At 41.2% G+C, this 20,791-nt stretch overlaps 1 protein-coding gene across 3 annotated transcripts in view; it reads right to left on the bottom strand.

The window, feature by feature from the left end:
- The window catches only part of PLCE1 (phospholipase C epsilon 1), a 267,939-nt gene that overhangs the window by 30,852 nt on the left and 216,296 nt on the right, over positions 1–20,791 (bottom strand). For 2 of the 3 annotated variants that reach the window (XM_036438599.2, XM_036438600.2), the window contains exons 15-22: positions 18,901–18,962; positions 18,650–18,815; positions 15,090–15,197; positions 13,727–13,843; positions 11,631–11,789; positions 6,638–6,767; positions 1,476–1,597; positions 379–496 (exon numbers count right to left, since the gene is read on the bottom strand). In XM_036438599.2, coding sequence (XP_036294492.1) covers positions 379–496; positions 1,476–1,597; positions 6,638–6,767; positions 11,631–11,789; positions 13,727–13,843; positions 15,090–15,197; positions 18,650–18,815; positions 18,901–18,962 — 982 coding nt within the window. Of the gene's footprint in view, positions 1–378; positions 497–1,475; positions 1,598–2,510; positions 2,550–6,637; positions 6,768–11,630; positions 11,790–13,726; positions 13,844–15,089; positions 15,198–18,649; positions 18,816–18,900; positions 18,963–20,791 lie in introns of all 3 variants that reach the window. The other variant, XM_045581915.1, reaches the window with a different exon arrangement.

Raw genomic sequence — 20,791 nt, 5'->3', positions numbered from 1 at the left:
TTATCTTTTTCTCCCAAAGTTGTGCTAGGTCTTATTTTCAGGGGATGTCTTATCTTTCCATGCGGTAGGTCTTATTTTCGGAGGATGTCTTATTTTCAGGGAAACACAGTAGGTGTTATGAATATTATTATGTTATTATCATTCTCATTAATAACTATTAGACATAATATGATCTGGAAAATAAATATTTTATGGTATTTTCCTCATAAGCATCACAGGAAATTGTAATAATAACAAATATTTAGGATGTATCATAACAATAATTTCAGCAACACAATTTAGCTATTTTGAGAATATTTACAGTACCTGATTAAATAAATAGCATATTTTTATCTCTTGGCACCTTTAAATGTTTTAGATGATTTTGCCTACTCTTACCTGGGAATTTTACTGCTTGGCAATAGATGACAAGGTCGGAAAGCTCTGGTGCAATCTGTCTGCTCTCCTTTTTATTCTGAGGAAGATAAAATTCTTCTCCCAACTCCATGTCATACACCTAAGCAAGGGAAAATGATACCAGTTGACATGGAAGGTATATGCCACCCAGAAGCCCTTTACCTGCTGCTTTCTCGGTGCATTTCTCCTTGCTCTACGTTCACCCCTGTGTCCTAGCACCTTTCCTAGAGTAAAAGGGCAAGAGGTGAGTCTGACACCTGGGTGCAGTCCAGTGAGCCACTGAGGGACAGTCAGTGCGCATTTGTTGAATGAACAGAGAATCGAGCAGGTATCTTCTGTGGCTCACATTTCTGACATTTTATTCTTTTGTTCTCTAACATCCTCAACTGCAACTATGTCTACAGATTTGCTCAGAGCCTATATTCTGTGAGGCACTTGAGGGTAAGGTCTGGGTATCTAATTTATCCTTCTATTCTCAGTGTCCTTCCTCTGTTAACACTTCATGATCTGGCCCCCTTCGTTTTCTTGGCCATCTCAACATCTTCAAAACTCCTAGCAATTCCTTTTTTTTTTTTTTTTTTTTTTTAATTTCCAAATTTATTTATTTATTTATTTATTTATTTACTTATTTATTTATTTAAAAATTAAATTATTATCTGTGTATTAACTCCTAGCAATTCCTTGAACATACCCGGCTGTCCTCTTGGCCTGTGTGCCCTGTTCTGTCTGTTTGGCCAAATCTTCCTTCATAATGCTCTGATAACACTGAGAAACACTGCTCTTTTACTTATCGGCAAGCATTGTTTATTACAGGTTGGGCTCCATCACTAAACCACCTCCTGCACCACCTCAGTGTCTGCCACACAGTACACCTTCAGTAGGTATTGGCTGGATGAATCAGTGACTAACCTTCTACAAATGGCAGGTGGGTGTCCCATGGCATCACCATGTGGGCTTTGGCATCTAAGGGAAAGTGAGGGGAAAGGTGAAGGGAAGGGGCAGGGAGGGAGGGAAGTCCCACCTGAACCTGACAAGAGGATCGTGGTCCGAGTGTGATTTAACAGAAACCGTTCACCCACCTTTCCTTTGTTGCAGGCGGAGTTATCCGCTTTCTTTATCCTCTTGGGAATTTCTTCGTTATACTCAAACTGCAGCTTGTCGTTACACGACTTGCTTTCAGGTCTATCTTCTAGAATGTTATCTGAAAACGAGTTTGGCAGGCTTCAGCACACCAGAACCAAATGCTTCACTCAGGGCTACGTCTACGTCATGGCAAGGATACCCAGACACTGTGCTTGTCGTGAGACAAGGCTGGCTGCGTGTTACCAAAATGATGGCTTGCATAATTTTTAAATTTTGTTCAACAATGTGCTTATTGTTTGATTGCATGGATTCATTTGCCAGTGGTTTTGGTACCACACAGACATCACCTAAATGGGAAGGCCCGTTTTCATATAGATGACTGGCTCTGTGCAAAGGTTAGGGAAGATGCTCTGTGGCAAGAAGCTCTCAGCACCCAGGTTTGGGGAAAATTTATGGTGGAAGCACTTCTAGACGATGGGTGGTTTAATCATTCTCACTTTGAAATGAAGCTATTAGCCTTCTCCCCTCTAGAAGTGTCAAAACCAGAAGAAAAAAGACATTGTCATTTGTAATACAGTTTCCACAATTGTACTTAACTAAAAAGTAAAATTTTCATGCTTGTCTATCAATTGATTAAGTGAGAATCTTGGGGACAGAAATGGAAATATATCTAAAAATATGGAAAGTAAAGTATGAGAGATCCTTCTATACTTTGGTCTTATGTTGAATTTCTATTCAAAATGACTTTAAAGGTGCTAGAGGTACATCACCATTATGTTCTTTTAAAATGAAAAACAAGAAAGCACATTTCTCACCTCGGATTTACTATCTCATCAGACCACATATGCTTAGACCAAAATATCGTTATACCTGATCAGGGCCATGCAGGCTGCCAAGAGGTAAGTGAGATCAATCATTTTACTACATTTTTATTCACGTAAGTGTCACAACCTAATGCTAATCGGGTCTAAGAAACTGGAAACAGATGCCAACATTCATGCAGTTAAAATGGCCAGTTTGAGTGGCTTTACCTTCCTGACAGTTAGGAGCAGGAGAATAAGTAAGGACATCTGCTACAGAAAAACAGAATCAGAAAGGGGATAAAAGTAACAGAAATTAAGACAAAAAGCCAGATAAATTAAACTCAGGTGTGAAGCAAAGCAAAAATAACAACAGCTTAGGTGATAAGATAAATGAAATAAGAACTCTTCCATCGATGCACTATTTTGACTAGTAAGGGATGCAAAAGCTAGCAATAAAAGAAGCATGGACATTGTTAATGTGTATCATGCTGCCACACACATTTTGCATTAATACTTCCAATAATACATTATGTCCAATGGATATAAATTGATTAAATTTTTTAAGGACCATGTAGTCATTGTGATAGAATATTTCTATATTAAGTTGCAGTTCAAATCTATACTGTAGGGCATGTTGAAAGCTAGTCAGGATAAACAGCAAGGTTGAGAAAAATCGATATTTATTTAATGAAATTTAATTAAATAGTCGCTTAGAACTTGCTGGCTAAAAGGCAGAGTAGTGGCTCCTGAAACACATGAGCCTCATATACAACTTCCTTTAGGTTTTTCTGGAAGCAATTTTGGAATTGCCACATTTTTACAGCAAAAGAGGCTTCAGACTAATTCATCTTATGGATGTGGAGACGGAGGCCTGAGGCTGTCACAGGGATAAACTGGGCCCCCAGATTCTCCAGACGGGCTCTCACCCTGGGCTGCTTGCGAGGGCCTCAGAAGGCCTGTGAACGCTCTTGAAAACTGATGCAGAGATTTGAGAGCATGTTCATTTCTGGGGGGACTGGCCACAGCTTCTGAGGGACCCATCATTACAAGAAGCTGATGCAGCTGGGTCTGGCCCTGCCCACAGCAGGCAGGCTTCTCGGTCCTTCTCAGCTAGCCCAGCAGGAGAAAGTGAAGATGGTGGAGGGAAGCAGAGAGGAGTGAGGCAACACACACCACCACCAGAGTGCAAGACTGACAGGACCCGTCACAGGAGCATCAAGAAGCCTGCTCAGGACACTGTTAAAACACATCACGGCATAACTACGAGGCCCCTTTGGGAATCAGCCCCTGAGAGCAATCTTTCAGTGGCATGTGAAATGACCACGTGGAGGCAGAGAGTTTGATGGTTGTAGGTCCTAACTGTTAGTGCTGGAAGAAGGGAGGACGTCAGCCAACAGGTAACAGAGCCTTCTCATTACACACCTGAGGGGCCTGAGGCCGCAGTGTGGAAGGACCATGCCCAAGTCTCACAGTCCACGGGGCAGACCTGGCGGGTCCCCCTCCATGTATACCCCACCCCAGCACATGCGGGTTTTAGAAAAGCACTCTACTCCTATAGTTTATTTAGTGGGGTGGGGTTTAAATTTTACTCTCCTGAAAATATAGTCATACCTCATTTTATTGTGCTTTATTGATATTGCAGTTTTTTACAAGCTCTTCCACTAGCAAAAATATTCTTTATTGCAGTGGTCTGGAACCCAACCCGCAATATCTCTGAGGTATGCCTGTAAATCAGAAAGATCCTTCCCCTACCTGTTCATTTTTTAATTTGCATATCAAAACACCAATAATAATAATAATAATAATAATGTAAAGCCAGCTCCTTTCCTTTAAAAAATATAGGAAGAGAGAGATAGAAACATCAATGATGAGAGGGAATCATCCATCGGCTGCCTCCTGCACGCCCCCTACTGGGAATCAAGTCCACAACCTGGGCATGTGCCCTTGACTGGAATCGAACCCGAGACCCTTCAGTCCACAGGCAGATGCTCTATCTACTGAGCCAAACCAACCAGGGCGCCAGTCCTTTTTTGTTATTAAAAGTACAGAAACACACACACACACACACACACACACACACACACACAGACTGATTTATGATAGAGAATGAATGTATCTTCTAATGCACTAAATTCTTCCAGAAGGAAATCACATCTGGATTGGTTGATATTTAAGATGTTTTTCATTTCTTTCTTTTTTTTTTCTTCATTTTTTTCATTTCTTATCTGAATAAATATGTTCTACTAAGGGAAAACATCACCATGACTGTTGTAGGGATCCACGAGGAAGAATAAGTCAATATAAAAATATTTACATTCCCACACTTTTCAAAAATAAAATATAAAAATTGTCTTTTCCCCCCTCTCTCTTTTAACCTCCCCACTAGAGAATATTACCCTCATATAATCTGATGGAATTTCAAATAAATAAATTGGTTTCCAGTTGATGGTATGAAGCAATCACCTAAAGATAAATATTAAATGGATACAAAAATTCCATTTCTGAATATCTAGCTGAAGGAAACAAAAACAACAATTCAAAAGGTATCTGCATCCTGGCCTGTGTGGCTCAGCTGGCTCAGCATTGTCCTCTGTGCCAAGAGGTTGCTGGTTCAATTCAGTTCTGGGCACAAGTCTGGTTTCAGGTTTGATCCCCAAGTAGGGGGTGTGCAGGAGGCAGCCGGTCCATGTTTCTCCCTCATTAATGTTTCTGTCTCTCTCTTCCTCCCCTAAAATCAATAAAAACATACTTTTAAAAAAGGTGTATGCATCCCTGTGTTCATTGCTGCATTATTCATAATAGTGAAGATATGGAAGCAACCTAAGTGTCCATGGATAGATGAATGGATAAAAAGGATGTGGTACATATATACAATGAAATATTACTCAGTCATAAAAAAGAATAAAATCTTGCCATTTGGTGACAACATGGCTGGGCCTAAAGAGTATTATGTTAAGTGAAATAGGTCAGAAAGAGAAAGACAAATACCGTATGATTTCACTTGTATGTGAACTCTAAAAAATAAACAAATAAAACAAAACAAAACAGAAACAGACTCAAATACCGAGAACAAACTATTGGTTGCCATTAGGTAGGGACATGGGAGATGAGTGAAAAGGGGAAATAAGAGGCACAAACCTCCAGGTATAAAAAAAAAAAAGTCCAGGGGATGCAATGTACAGCATAGAAAACATATTATCATAGTAATGTATGGTGACAGACAGCTACTAGACTTATTGTGGTGCGGACATAAGGACATAAAGGTTGAGTCACCTGAAATTAATATAATATTGCATGCCAACTATACGTTAATTTAAAAAAAGGCAGACTAGAATTGTATGTGGAGGGGGTTGTACACAGGAAGACTGGTTTGTAACTACTGGCCATGATGGAGGTTCAAGGAGCCAAGCATGACTAGGAGACAGTTGTGCTGTGTGAGAAGCAGAGACCTGGAGGGCAGTGTGGGTATCTTAATGCCACTGATAAGTGGTCCCTGGTCGGTGCATATATGCACATTAGCCAAACAATTATCCTACAGAGAAGTAATGCTTTCTACACATACAATATTTACATAAATTAAGAACGTTGGCATGTTTTCCTTACTACACTGTTGTCTTACAGTCTATCATCAGCAATGGTACCTGAGAAGACATTTTGTAATCTCTAACAAGTGACACTAATTTAGTGCGAACAAAACACACCTGAAACTTAATTCTCACGTAAGAAGAAGCCTTCACCTGTAACAATTTCTAGATAACATTATTTGGGTGACTTTTTTTGTATTGCGCCATTAGCTTGCCCATGTTTTGTCCCTTTGGTGGGGCTGGAAGAACATGTGTCATTGGCTTAGTAATGTGAGGAGGGGGTTGGAGGGTGAGGGAAATGATGCCTCTTTCTTTTTCATACTCCTAGAAATCAGGAGTGAAAGCTGTGAGAGGGAGAGCAGAGAGTACAGGAACATCATGCTCCCCCCTGCAGGTGGTGCAGGAGACAGCAACGATTCTGCCACAGTCTACAATTCCTGCTGAGAGCATCAATCAAGCCAGAAACTATAGAGAAACCTCATTCTCACCTTTTCCTCTAGAAACCCACTTAGGAATGACTCCTGTGTTGCTTCCCACACCTTCCTCTTCTTTCTTTGAGTGGTGGCTGTAGTGGCTAACTTGGTCCTTCTCGCTAAGTGATAGGATTCAAAAACTCTTGGACAATATATTACAACAATCTCTATTGCTGGTCTCTGGAGTGCCAGGCTTATTTTATTTGGGAAAGAAAAAGACACCAACCCTCCCCTCACTCCCCCCTAACAGAAAACCCAGGCACTTCCTTGCACACAGCATAAGGTCTGTTTCTCTTACCGTCAGAGAGGGATTCATAGTCATAATCATACTCGTCCTCTTCATCTTCCTCCTCCTCATTATTAGTAGGTGAGGGGTTGGCATTCCCACCATTGTAAGCCTGAGCTTGCATGGATGCTAACTGATGAGCCTGTAAGATATCAACAATTAAAGACTGCAGATGCTAAGCTAGTGAACGCTCATTTATAGCTTTCAAAACGACCATCTCATGCTAAAAGTGTTTTATCCTATTTTGATTCATTTGGGAAAAGAAACAAAAACCTAAATTCACTTGAAGTACAAGGTTAATCATTGGGTGAATGTTAACTTCTCTGCAAGAGGGATCCTGGCGCTTTCAGAAAAAAGTCTTAAGGATTCTCTGGGAGAAACCTTGGTGCCTCAGACCCAAATGCTGAAGTGAACCAGCCCACCAATTCTAGAAAAGGAAATCTCTGCTAAGAAACCATTTTTTTTTTCTGTCTTAAAATAATATTTAAAGGCCTTTGACCTTGAGAAAAATGTTAGAATCCCTATGGATGCAGAGACCAAGAGATTAATTTCATCAATCAGATTAATAGGCTTACCAACTTCCAAAAACTTGGTCTTGCTGCTAGGAAGGTCATAAGCCTTATGTTCAACTAGAATCACTGTGTGGGGTTATGAGAGGACACAAGAATATAGGTCTGGGCACTTAACATAAGGAAATAATCCAAAATATAAGATTATTTAAGTGTATATAATATTTATACATATAAATGTATAGATGTGGGTGTATCTATAAAAACACACGTACAGTGGTGGACAAAAGTAGGTTTATACAATAGTTGCATTGTGACATTCTTAAATAAAGCTAGTGTAAAAATCATAGCACGTCTTTTTCCATATGAATAATGTAAACCTACCTTTGTCCACCCTGTACATTTCTATATCCTTGGTTCAGTATCTATGTATCTCTTGTAATGATATAAAATGACATGCATGAAAAGCTAACTCTAAAATGGAAATACAGCAGGGTTCTTGACGTGTTTTTGTGGCACAGGCCCCTGGGGCAGTGTGGTGAGAATGATGTTTTAAATGTATAAAAATCAATATATAAGATTACAAAGGAAAAAAAAAAAAGAATGGTGAATACAGTTAACAAATGTTGAAAAGACAAATCTGTGCAATAGGAATATGGGTTTCTTTATCAACACAGTAAAAGTGTATATATAGGTGTGTGTGTGTATATATATATATATATATATATATATATATATATATATATGTAAGAGTAAGGTTTTTGAAATAGTGACGAGCATACATAATTCTTGGCGACATTAGTAAAAACTGTGATATAATATGAAAAACCTACAGTTTCTGTTGTTGACATAGTCAATGTCACTGTGGTTTGTAAATAGGAGGAAATGCTAAATTTCAGCCAACAGTTAGTGAAAATGAAGATGTAGGGTTTTTTTCATCTAAGTTCTATGACCCCCTGAGTTCTATTTCTAGATATTACCAAGGTCAAGAATCTCTGTAATACAGGTGTTTTGGGCCCTGGAATTATGGTATGTAAATTTTAAAATAATTATTTAGTCCCCAAACTTCTTGAATTATGGTCATACGACCTTTATAATAAATATGTACACATAAGCAAGATATAGTTCAGGCTATGCCTATAGTTGCTTCCACCTGGATAACTGAACACTGTCTAGGCTGGGACTTCTCAAAGTGGATTCTGTGTAACACCAGCAGTTATGTAAAAACTGACAATTAGCTCTAGCCAGTTTGGCTCAATGGACAGAGCCTCTGCCTGCGGACTGAAGGGTCCTAGGTTTGATTCCGGCCAAAGGCACATGCCCAGGTTGTGGGCTTGATCCCCAGTATGGGGCATGCAGGAGGCAGCCAATCAATGATTCTCTTTCATCATTGATGTTTCTATCTCTCTCTTCCTCTCTGAAATCAATAAAAATATATTTAAAAACTGACAATTACAGTAACCACAAAACACAATGGAGGTTTGGAAACAGCCACTTAAACAAACTGAAACACATTCCTACTACGAAGCTTCACATGGCCTTTCCTTAAAATGCTAAAGGGCACGACTTGTTAAAGATTTCCAGCACAGCCTTTCCCATGCTTTTTAATCGGGGAATTTTAAATCTTTTTTTTCCAGAGAGTCTCATAGGATTAGCAATCTTCAAAGCTTCAGGGAATCTTCTCTAGACACAAGTGAGCCACAAAATCATGCCTATTTGTCATGGATAAGAGAAGGGCCTCCACACAGCAAGCATTCAAGGGAGAGCCAAATGCTGGGAATGGTGCTGCAAAGAGCCTGGTTGGCCCACTGGCAGAAAATGTGAGCGCTTTAGGCTAGGAGTGGTGCCACTGCAAATTCCCACTGTCTAGTAAACGTTGGAAAGTGAGTGCCAAGGTCCCTAGATGCCCAGATACTTCCCCCAGTGCAAGGAGTATGGGAGAGGTGCCCAAATGGACAGTCAAGAGCTGACACTGCTATTCTTTGCAATATGCTACTTATTCTGAGACAGAAAAACAGGACCCTAGCCCTTGAATAAAAGCAATTCAGGCCCTGGCTGATTTTTCTCAGTGGTGAGAGCATCTTCCCACTGACCGCAGGCTCACAGGTTCTATTTTGGTCAAGGGCACGTATCAGTTTGATCCTTAGTTCTGGTCGAGGCACATGTAACCAATCAATGTGTCTCTCTCATATCAAGGTTCCCTCTCTCCCTCCCTCCCTTCCTTCCTCCCTCCCCCCCCTTCACTCTCTAAAAAAAATCAATGGAAAAAATATCATTGGGTGAGGATTTTTTTTTAAAAGCAATTTAAATATAGGTTAGGGGGTTAGAGTGAAGGGTCAGACGAGGAGATGGGTCTTGGCAGAAATCACGTCTCACTCTGCTCTGTTTCCCCAGAGACTAGGAGTTCAGGAGACAAGGTCAGAATACAGGAGGTCTGGTGGGGTGCAGTCAGGAGGGTTCAGTAAGAGCCTCAGCAAGAGCTTGAGGCAGACGGAGGGCTTCAGAAATCCCACACTGAGTTAGCCATCCTCACCGAGGGTAAGCTCCATGTATAGAAATGACCCAGGCTTTCTGTGTTAGGGGCTGGGTCTGCACACACTGGAGCTCAAAGCATCCATCCACCCAGCCTGGTATGAATGCAGGTCACCAGGTCCACAGCCTGCAGGGCACCTGCAAGTCTTTGCAGACATGACTGTCAACATTCCCTGGGATATCAGGGTGGGATGGTCTTAAAAAACTGGAAATGGGATTACACTGTCCCATTTCCCCAAAAGTTGTGGAAATTATATGGTAGGAAGTGCCAAGTTACCTGACAATTGGTTGAAAGAACACAGAAAATAAAGAGGTGGTTAGGAAGAGTTAGTGTGGTTTTACTAACAAATCTCCCACACAGTAACCTCCTTAGGCTTTTGGATAAGGTCTCACTTTGTGGGAAATAACAGATAAGCAGCATTTCCAAACTTCCGGGATGATATAATTATCACAGATTACCAGGTCTGCCTTGAAAATTCAGACTTCATTGGGCAGGTTAGAGACCTAAGAATCTATGTTTTTAAATGTGTTCCAGTGATTCTCATCAGTATATTCTGACTCCTGTGTTGCGTTTGAGAAGGTCTCTCTTGAGGACCTAGATCTGAATCCTAGCTCTACCACGAGTAGCTGGGTGGCACTGAGACAGTTGCATCAGGGGCTGGGCACGTCTCAGTTTTCTCTTCTGATAAATAAAGGAGTTGAAAGTGACTGGAGAAATGTGGGCTCCAAGAAAGGGGAGCACCAGTCGGGAGCGCTGAGCACTAACCTCCAGGAGGTTCTGTGAGAAGGGCCACCGGCTCTCTACTTGGTTGTCTGGCCCAAGGACAACTGGGATGAGGGCACAGTTTGAAAAACTGACATTGAGGATCGATGTCAAAATTTACAAAGAACCTTGTACGCTGCAATAACATACCAGAATCAAGAAGAGTGAATTTAAGTAGGATTAATATGAGGCTCCTGCACAAGAAAGGTTAAAATTAACTGTAAACCTGGAAAAATGGGGAGACGAGACATAAGAACAGTCCCTGTGAAATGAACCTAACTCCTTTTGTTTTTCCAAAACTCAACATGAGCCTGGTATGCATGAAAGAATTTAAAAGTGAGCACAGTTCTAGGCTGCATTAACTGAGGCATGATGTTCACATGAAGAGAGGTGATGGCTCCCCTTTCCTCATGCTGCAGAGCCTAGGAAATGCAGCAGTTCTGGAAATCACGTTTTTAAGACTGGCAAGTTCAAGAATGTCTACAAATTTAAGACTATCCAAAATATTCTTAATGAAAAGTGAAGGCTCTTAGTAGCCATATCCTGTGGGGAACAGTTGACACAAGAATGTTTAGCTTGGAGAAGAGAAACGCTGGTGGGGAGACACATGCTTGCTTTCTAGATATGCAATTAGCCTGTGCAGCTGCAGAGGGAAGAAGAACTGCCAAAGAGTAGGAGGAGCAGGAAGGAGGATTTGGGCTCCGCATAAAGAAGACTTCTGTAGCAACACGATCTATTCATTAGTGAATGGAGGCTGCATAAGTGACTGCAAATGACCATGTGCAGGACGGGAAAGGCAACAGCTCCAGGGACATTCAGACACAACTTGAAGACCGTAGAGGTATGCACAGGGCAGCCGTGTTGGCTTGGCAGGAAGACGTGGGCAGTAGTTGCTGGGTAAAGGAAGCAGCACAGAGGAACAGCATTGCAGAAGAAAAGGCCCCCGGTGCTGGTTGTGAGTTAGTGATGCAGCACGTGAGGAGGGCCAGGCAAAAGAGAACACGGGCGAATATCGTACAGTTGATCCTTGAACAACACAGGTGTGAGGACACTGACTTCCCATACAATCGAAAACCCATGTATAACTTTCCACTTTCCAAAAACTTAACCACTCATTGCCTACTGTTGACAGGAAGCCTTATCGATACCATAAATAGCAGATTACCCATAACCCATAACCTTTTTAACAAGAGGAGAGTACCTTTTGCTTTAAGATATCCACTGGGGTCTGGTGGGCTTTTAGCTTCTTATTTTTGAGGAGCACCTTTCTTCTGAGTTGGTCAGGGGAAGGAAGCATCGGATCGTCTGAGAAATCACTCTCAAATAAGAATTTAGCCACCAGTTTTTCTCCAAACACAGTCTGGAAAGAAAAACACATAATCAATGCCTTTTATCTATACTTGAATTATTTCAGTCCCGTTGAGTCGTTTCTAAAAATCTTAGGAAGAGGAAGTAGGAAAGAAGCTGTTCCCCCATCTCCCCCTACTGGGAGGAAGGGAGCTGGTGAGAAGGCAAGGGGGAGAGGTCCGGGCCATTTCCTACACGGTGAGCTCTGACTCTTCAGGAGAATGCTCTGGGGTCTGATGTAGTAAAGACGAAAACAGAGGTCCAGTTAGAGGCTGTGGTTTGTAGAACATGGCCTGCTCCAGATGTGGGTAAGAAATCAAAGAATAGAAACCTTGAAGTAGGTATGGAAGAGGCACAGAGATGAGAGATAATAAGGAGAAGTCACCATTCGGTGTAAAGAACCACAGACACCATTCTCACAATGGCTCCAGAGTGGAGTGTGTGTGCTTGAAGGAGGTGGGGAGAGAGGTAGGCACAGGATGATCCACCAGGGTAAGGGTAGAAAATATGGCAATTGCTATTTCTAGCTATTTTTATTTAGAAAAGAACAAAAATGGAAGCTGATTAGTGTTTAATGTACAGACTGAAAGGATGGCTCCTTCACTCAGTCTGTAAGTCAGACTCAGTCTGATGTCAGGAGCTGCTCATGAGGTCCCTGAGGGACAAGGAGAAGCCTCCTGATGCCGGAGATTCAAACTTTCAGAAAGAATGAAGCATATTTGTATTAACGGTATCTCCCCTGCCAGGTAAGTATTACATAATGAAGCATATTCAATCACATGAAAACTTTAGACTGCCGAAACCGGTTTGGCTCAGTGGTAGAGCGTTGGTCTGTGGACTGAAGGGTCCTGGGTTTGATTCCGGTCAAGGGCATGTACATTGGTTGCGGGCACATCCCCGGTGGGGGGTGTGCAGGAGGCAGCTGGTCAATGTTTCTCTCTCATCAACGTTTCTGGCTCTATCTCTCTCCCTTCCTTTCTGTAAAAAAATCAATAAAATATATATTAAAAAAAAGAAAAAGAAAACTTTAGTCAATAAGTAATTAGCAAATTCACTTAAAAATTTTTTTTATAAAAGCAAAGTTTTTTTTTTTTTTTTACCATTAATAAGTAATAGTATTTAAAATTAATTTTTACTTTATCCTTTTGGTTATTCCTTTTTATATTCTACTTTTTGGATGTTTTAATTAATATATAAAATATGTTAATAAATAGGATATGTATATGATTTAGAATAAGTCAATAAGTACACCATAGGAATACATGTTTTAGTGTTTTACTGTTAGGAGTATATCATCAAAAAAGTTTAGAGACCATTCTTCTAAATGGGGGCAAAGGAAAGACATAGGAAAAGCTAGTTTTGTTGGCATTAATGTTTGAGGATATTTCCTGCTGACTATGTCCCTCCTTCCACTGAGAGCCATGTTTCCTCAAAAGCCTCTACCAGTGGAGGTAGGGAACATTGTAATGGCATATTTGTCCCTAAATCTGCCTTATAGTTTCCTTGTATAAGGAAGGGCAGTGTGTTACCATAGCAATTGCTGTGGCCACACTGAGCTCCTTGCCAACTTGGACCCTGTATCTGTGGGGTGGGCCTCAGAAGATGTGACTGATTTGCCCTGAGATATTATCAGCTTTTCCACAAACAATGACAGGGAACATCTTGGCATCGCTGATTTGCGGTTCCAGAAGCATTGGAGGGTTGGCCTCTCCTTATCTCCAAAGAACCACAGAACAAAACAACGCTTCTATTACTCCAGCTGAAAAGATGGACCATGCAGGAGAAAGGCCAAGCCTCCAGGGCACACAGATTTCTCAGGTCTGAGGGACTAACTGTGCTTCACAGCTGGGGTCCAGCTGTGGTGTGGCCCTCAGTGGCTCCATATAAAACTCAACAGCAATGGCAAGACAAGGGCCAAGATACCATCCTGCCTCTTAGCTAAAAATGTACCTTGAAAATGTCTGCCATTTTTCGTTGCTGAGGCAATGAACAGTGGTTCTCAATTGATATGATGATTGGCAGGTCAGAGTTGATGAAGGCACTGCGATCAATGGCTTCGATCACTTCCTATGAGAGATACAACAGCTCATTAGGGTCTGCCTTATGAGACATCTCATTAGGTATCTGTCCAGGGTGTCAGAAGGCAAGATACTTACAGCCTCAGAAAGTGTCTAAATTATTACTTTCAGAAGGCTCTGGCCAAAGTGGTTTTTATATTTTCAAATTAAGTAAGAGAATAAGACTTTTTTTTATAAAGACATTAAACTGATCATATTGAGTTTTGTCCATGTGCAATAAGGTACAGCTATCAGTATGCTGAATTTAACAAATCATTAATATATTTATATTGCATATACTGTATGTAAAATACATTATTTTAGTTATAGCATCAAAAATTGTAAGCATAAGATACTTTCTTGCTCTCAAAGAGTATATAATTTACTTGGTGCAATAAGACACACACCACATATGTTTATGTGTATATGTAAACACAATTATCAACTTCCAACCCCCTCAATGTAAAGTAAAAGGGTTTTAAGAAGGCTGAATAGGGAAATGAGTTAAAGAGAAAATGCATTTTAGCCATTATATCCATGGATGACAGAAATAATAATCTTTTCCAGACAAGCCGCAGTTCAGAGAAAAATGATGTTACACAGCCAAAGACCCTCTGAATGAGGATAATAATTACATAATGAGCTAATAAACTACTTAGAATTTGAAATAGTAATCCAGTGAGACCAATCTTCCTGGGTGACCAATTCCCCAAGTGGAACCAATTCTCATTGCTTTAAAATGTTAATTACTGAACCATCTCTTAACACAAGTTGTTGGCCTCTGTTAGCAGGACAGCAGGACAAATGTCCTTCATTCCTATAGCAAAGGAGCAGCCCTCGAATATTATATATCATCACATAGTGTAAAAATTACAATAATACAGGGGTAAGCAAAAGTCGGCTTACAGTTGTTTGTTTGGAAAAAAGACAAATAATAAATACTATAAGAATAAAACTGCGTGTCATGTGCTCACAACTGTCAGCCTACTTTTGTCAACCCCTGTATTATTAGGTGAAAACTAACTTAAGGTAATGGTAACTAAACTTTGCTTGAATGAGGGTCTAATAAGAGTTCTATATCAATTTCCAGAAAAATGAACATGCGTGCAGCCTACACAACACTAAATGCTGTGGAATCTTCAGAGCAAGGAAGAGAACCCTCGACCTAAGGTACAAGGCGTTAGTCACTGATTTAAGTGGCAAATGAAGATAATGACTCTCAGAGATTTGGTTTAAAGAAAGCTAAGAAGCATCACCTTGAAGGGGATCTTGGTTGTCAGTGTATGTCCATGGTAAATGATGGGCATCCCATCATCTCCGTCCCAGCAGTCCAACTCTACGCTCCTACAGCCTTGCAGGAGGACCTGTGTGATCAATGAAAAAATCCACCCCAGATAAGCGAATGGAGAGAAAGACTCAAATTAAACCCAGCACGTGATTCTATATATCTGTGATCACATTCAGGGCTAAAGCAGAAGGGCAAGCGAACTAAAATAAACACTGCAGTTTGGCCAAGGGCCACAACTCATCAGGGGTCGGGAAGGCAGAGGACAGATTAAGGTGGAAAGAGTGCTTACCAGAGCTGAATACCACCGGAAAGTAAATTTGATAGCAAAAACATGTGACCACTTTCCCAGCAACTTTGGTCCCTCAAGGGAGCTATATATACATGGCACATGCTGAACTGGGAGAGCCAGGCGGGGGCTCTGTCTAGGCAGATGTCAGAGGAGGTGATGCCACAGCCCAGAGGAGATGAGGCCACTGATTCCTTAATTAACTTAAAAAATATCTTTTCATTGATTTCACAGAGTAAGGGAGAGGGAGAGAATAACTGATTGGTTGTCTCCTGCATACCCCCTATTGGGGATTGAGCCTGCAATGCTATATGTGTCCTGACCAGGAATCAAACCGTGACCTTCTGGTTCATAAGTCGATGCTCATCCACTGAGTCACACCAGCCAGGCCTTAATTAAATTTTATTAAATGAAACCAATCAGCATAAATCTTTACTTAGATACAAATTCTGCCACTGGCTAATTAATGCATTTGATATGAACATGTAGCATGTAAAAAGAGTATAAGCAAGGAGGTATCAAGGACTGTTGCCTAATTCTACAGCAGGACTCTCAACCACTAAGCCACACTGGTTGGACTACTCCCTAAACTTTGATATACTATCTCACAACCTCTTTGGCAAAGTGCTCCAGGAAACACTACCAATGAATCAGCTGACAGGGTACATCTTTGCTATCCTGGACCTAGAGTTGGAAGCAGAGCTCCTGACGTGTGTGTGTGTGTGTGTGTGTGTGTGTGTATGTGTGTGTGTGTGTTGCAGCTCTGCATTGTTTGCTTGAAGCAACCTCTTCCTCCATAGAATCTATCAGCAGACTTTTTTTTAGGACAGTCTTGAAAGGGTATTGAAAGGGCAATCCATGCCAAGAGCATGATATATCTGCAAATGCGCCAAGTCACGGATGTGAGAATCCACATAATTATTGCCAAGTGACAGCACTCCAAAACCTGGGCTATTAGCCAGTAGAGTTGCTGCAACAAAACTGATAGTGGAATCCATTTTATTTTAATATTTTGTTTGAATTATTTTCTAAGTCAATGAATTTTTTTTTCCATCCTCACTGAGGACATACTTACTAGTACTTATTTTAGCGAGAGAGGAAGGATGAGAGGGAGAGAGAGAAATATTGATCTGTTGCCTCTTGTAAGGGCCCCACCTGGTGACTAAACTCACAACCTAGGTATGCCCCCTGAACCTGCCACCTTTTGGTGTACTGGACGATGCTCCAACCAAGTGAGCCACACTGGGCAGTTGAATTATTTTCTAGATCCTTCCCACTGCACATCATGCAGTACTCAACCTTCGGGGGTGACCCATCTTCCCAGGTGGAACCTATTGTGTGGCCTGAAATGCCACGGCTCTCAGCTTCTTCCCGCAGCTAGAGTTCCCAGAGGTGTGCTGCTTGGGGCTGAACACTGTGGTGTAATATGACAGCAGAAACATGAGGCTGTTCACCTCTGTGGTGCACCTGCCACACTGGGAGAACGTTCGCTGCCTTGCGACAGATGGGGTGGTTTTTCAGCATGAAAAGACTAGCACTCTTTATCAAGGTCTGCATGACCTTAAGCCGTCCATATGAGGCTAGCAAAGGAAACCCAGAGCTGGCGATTCCAGGGGAAAACAGGGCTTTCTCTCAGTCCCCGTCTGACCCCTACAGTAATGCTAGAAAGTAAATAGAAGGGCTTAGGGAGGGAGTGGTGAGAAATAAAAGTAAAGGGAGACTCATACTAGGTTTAAGCACCTCTGTGTGTCTATTTGAGGGGCTGTTGCGCCTAATTCAAAAGCTGCAACAACCTCACTTGGGGTGTAATGTTAAGGAGTTAAAGAAAAACTTTGAAATTAAGTAGGAAAATGAAGTAGGAATGAAAGTTGGGACATTGGTCTTTGCTTATTTTCTTGGGAGAAATATTTTCTCTCTTCATTTGCCCTACCTCTCTCCCCCTCAAAAAAATCAATGAATTTTAGACTTTTGAACCTTGGAATTCTCTGTGCGAATGCAGGACCAATATGCATAGCTCATAAAAGAGCAGGACTTCAGCTGCAGTGGGGGCAGGCATGGGACCCCTTCTGCTCGCTCTACTGCTTGTTCATTTCAGTGTCAGCAGCTGCGGCCCCTTCACAGCACTTCTATTTCAGAAATCATTATTTTAAGGACATGTCTTCATTTCATAATAAAAGCCACATAGCTTTTAGAGTTTAGAGCACATATTTCATACTAGATAAAACTTTGGACAGAAGTTTGACCCATGCTTAGAGGAATATCTGAGCTAATCTAGAGAACAAAGGAACCTCGGGTCTGCTGGGTTTGTGTAAACAATACAATGGCAATGTTCACACTTGAACTCCACCCTTTCCCCATAAGCTAAATCATATATTTATATAGGGTGTCCCCCCAAAATGTATAAACATTTAACAGCTGATAGCTCAACTGATGCTTTTGTTCAGATTTAATCACTTGGGATGAATAATTATTCAAAGTATGCATACAATTTTGGGGGGCACCCTGTACTCCTTGGAACTAACCTAGCTTCTTCTTCCTGACTGATTACCTCTTCTTGCAGGAGCTCACAAAACAGGCAGCAGACATGAGGAAGTTGCAGAAAATGTAACAGGAGGCAACTGACATGCAGATCATTGAGAGTTGGATGTTTAAGTCAAAAGAATGTGCTTTTTTCTAGTCTAGAGAACCTACTGACTTGCCCACAACATGCCCATGAATTAAGTGTATAGGACCAGTGTCTATGGTCTGGGCAAATCACTCCCCCTTAAGTTGGTTACCATAGGGATGGATTGGCTGTCTAACAAATTGCAAAGCATAACAACCAATACTTTGAGAATAACTTCAGAGAGAGCTGAATTTTCTACTATGCTTTCCCACTAAAATATATTGATTTATTTAGCATTTAGGGAAACGATTAGATAACTTTCCCATGGGAAAATCTAATTTTAGTAGGAGTAGGTCAGACTAAGTAGGATCTACAAGCTATGAGTCTCAAATACTTTTTTCTCTCTCATTGCCCAGAATAAAGGTTAAGTATAGATAGTGAGGAAAAAACCAAACAAAAAAGAAGTTAAGAAAACAACTGTACGTATAGCCTGTTTTCCCACACGTCATGTTTCCTCACATTTCACATGCAGTAGTTTCTAAGCTCTTCACAGGAGTCTGGGTCCGGCTTTTGTGACTTTGGGGGTTACGTAAATAAGGTTTAATGACAAGTGCATTCCAAGGGGATTTCTCAGTACCTGGCTGTAGAGTTCTACTGAGGACTCTCCTTTAAGCTGATGGCCTGTGAGGTAGGTATTGTGTGAAGATTCAATGTAATAGTAGGAGAGGGGCAGCTGTAATTCTTTCATGTTCTCCTGTGATTCATCATTTTTCGAAGCAAAGTTGTCTTTATCCATCAGAAACCTAGGAGGAAACAGATTTCCTTAGGACTGCACGGGGAAAAAGACATACTCTTAAATGACTGGGCAAAATATATTTTGAAAGTTACCTTGCAAATCCTTCAAATGACATTAGACCCTGATGACACATACTAATGCTAGGCTCAAACTTCTGCAAGGAATACAAAAAGAGTGTTAGTTAGGTAAAGGAACTTAAGGAGGGGAAACACCACATCATTTTTTAAAACTGTTCTGTTTTCATCAGGAAACATCTAAACCAAATATTTGAACTAATTTAGCTATGTAGTGGTAAGAAGTAGTTTTTTTTTTTTAAAAGAAAACATTTATTACTAGTCAGTTTAGTATTCGAAGCATATTTACTTAAGAGAAAAGAATAAGGCTGATTTATATGAAAACAAATGGTATCAGTTTATCCAGGTGAAAACGGGGATAAAAATAGCAGCTACCATAGAGCTGGTGAGAGGTGAAATGAGATGCTTCTCATAGGGCACTTTGTATAGTGCTTGTACTCGATGATATTACAGTGATAATCATCTGATATTTTAAGCATTTCCAGTGATCAAATCTAGTCGCTGGAGAGCTAATCTGCTGATTCCCAATCAGCTGAAAAGGAAGATTGAAAACTCTGACTAATTCTGTTGTATGTGACGTCGCCACCAGGAATGGTCTCACCCCACTGTCTCCTACCACCCTGTCCTTGCAGCCTCCTGGTTACTTAGGAAAGCTTCCCACTAGGTCTCTGCTTCCACTCCTTTCCCAGCACAGATCATTCTCCAGTGGAGCCAGAGTGACCTCTAACAAACAGAAATCATGTCACATTCATTACTCCGCTGCTCAAGAATTTCCAGCAGCTCCCTATTTGCCGTGGACTAAAGCCAAACTCCTTCCCGCGGCCTAAATGCCTAGATGGCTGGGCCCCTGCCTACCTGTCTGAAACTATCTTCTGTGGTCCCTCTGGCTTACGTGGCTCCCATGACACAGCTTTTCTATTGTTTCTCTTAAATGTTGAGCTCATACCTGCTTTGGTCTTTGAACTTGTGGCTCCTGTCTGGATGTCCTTTCCTCGGACCTTCAATAGCTTTCTTATCCAGGGCTCAGCCAAGTGTCACCTCCTCAGAGTGGCCTGGGCTTATTCCTCTCAGCCTTCCTGCACCAATCCATCCCCTTACTCTGCTCAGTCTTTTCCAGAACCCAATATTATTCCCTGAAGTTACATTATACAGGGTGGGGCAAAAATAGGCTTACAGTTGTAACTATATGAAGCAGAGTTTATTCCTGTATTATTATTTATTAAATATTGCATTATTCCTCATTTATACAACTGTAAACCCACTTTTATTCCACCCTGTACCTTTATTCATTTATTATCTGCCTCACCCACTTGAATGTAAGCTGTGTGGAGGGCCAGATCTTGATCTCATGTATTACTATATTCCCAGATCCTGGAACAGACCCAGGCCCACAGTAGCAGTCTAACAAATATTTGCTAAATGATTAAAAAGGTTGAAAACCTAGACTACTCATTCTTTTTTTTTTTTTTTAATATACTTTATTGATTTTTTACAGAAAGGAAGGGCGAGGGATAGAGAGCTGGAAACATCAATGAGAGAGAAACATCAATCAGCTGCCTCCTGCACACCCCCACCAGGGATGTGCCCACAACCAAGGTACACATCCTTGACAGGAATCGGACCTGGGACCTTTCAGTCCGCAGGCCGACACTCTATCCACTCAGCCAAACCGGTGCAGGCTAGACTACTAATTCTATTGCATGTGCTAGAACAAGAAGAAATTGTGTACTGATTCCTTTTAATAGTCACTGAGTAAGAGAAGGCTTGGGATCTATGTTAATTATTTATTAAATAAATACACTTATGGCCCTGGCTCGTTTGGCTCAGTGGACAGAGCATCGACCTATGGACTGAAGGGTCCCGGGTTCGATTCTGGTCAAGGGCACATGCCCGGGTTGTGGGCTCGATC

The sequence above is a fragment of the Pipistrellus kuhlii genome, unplaced genomic scaffold (genome assembly GCF_014108245.1).
Source record: "Pipistrellus kuhlii isolate mPipKuh1 unplaced genomic scaffold, mPipKuh1.p scaffold_m20_p_15, whole genome shotgun sequence".
Lineage (NCBI taxonomy): Eukaryota > Metazoa > Chordata > Mammalia > Chiroptera > Vespertilionidae > Pipistrellus > Pipistrellus kuhlii.
This window is presented reverse-complemented; position numbering and strand designations above follow the sequence as displayed.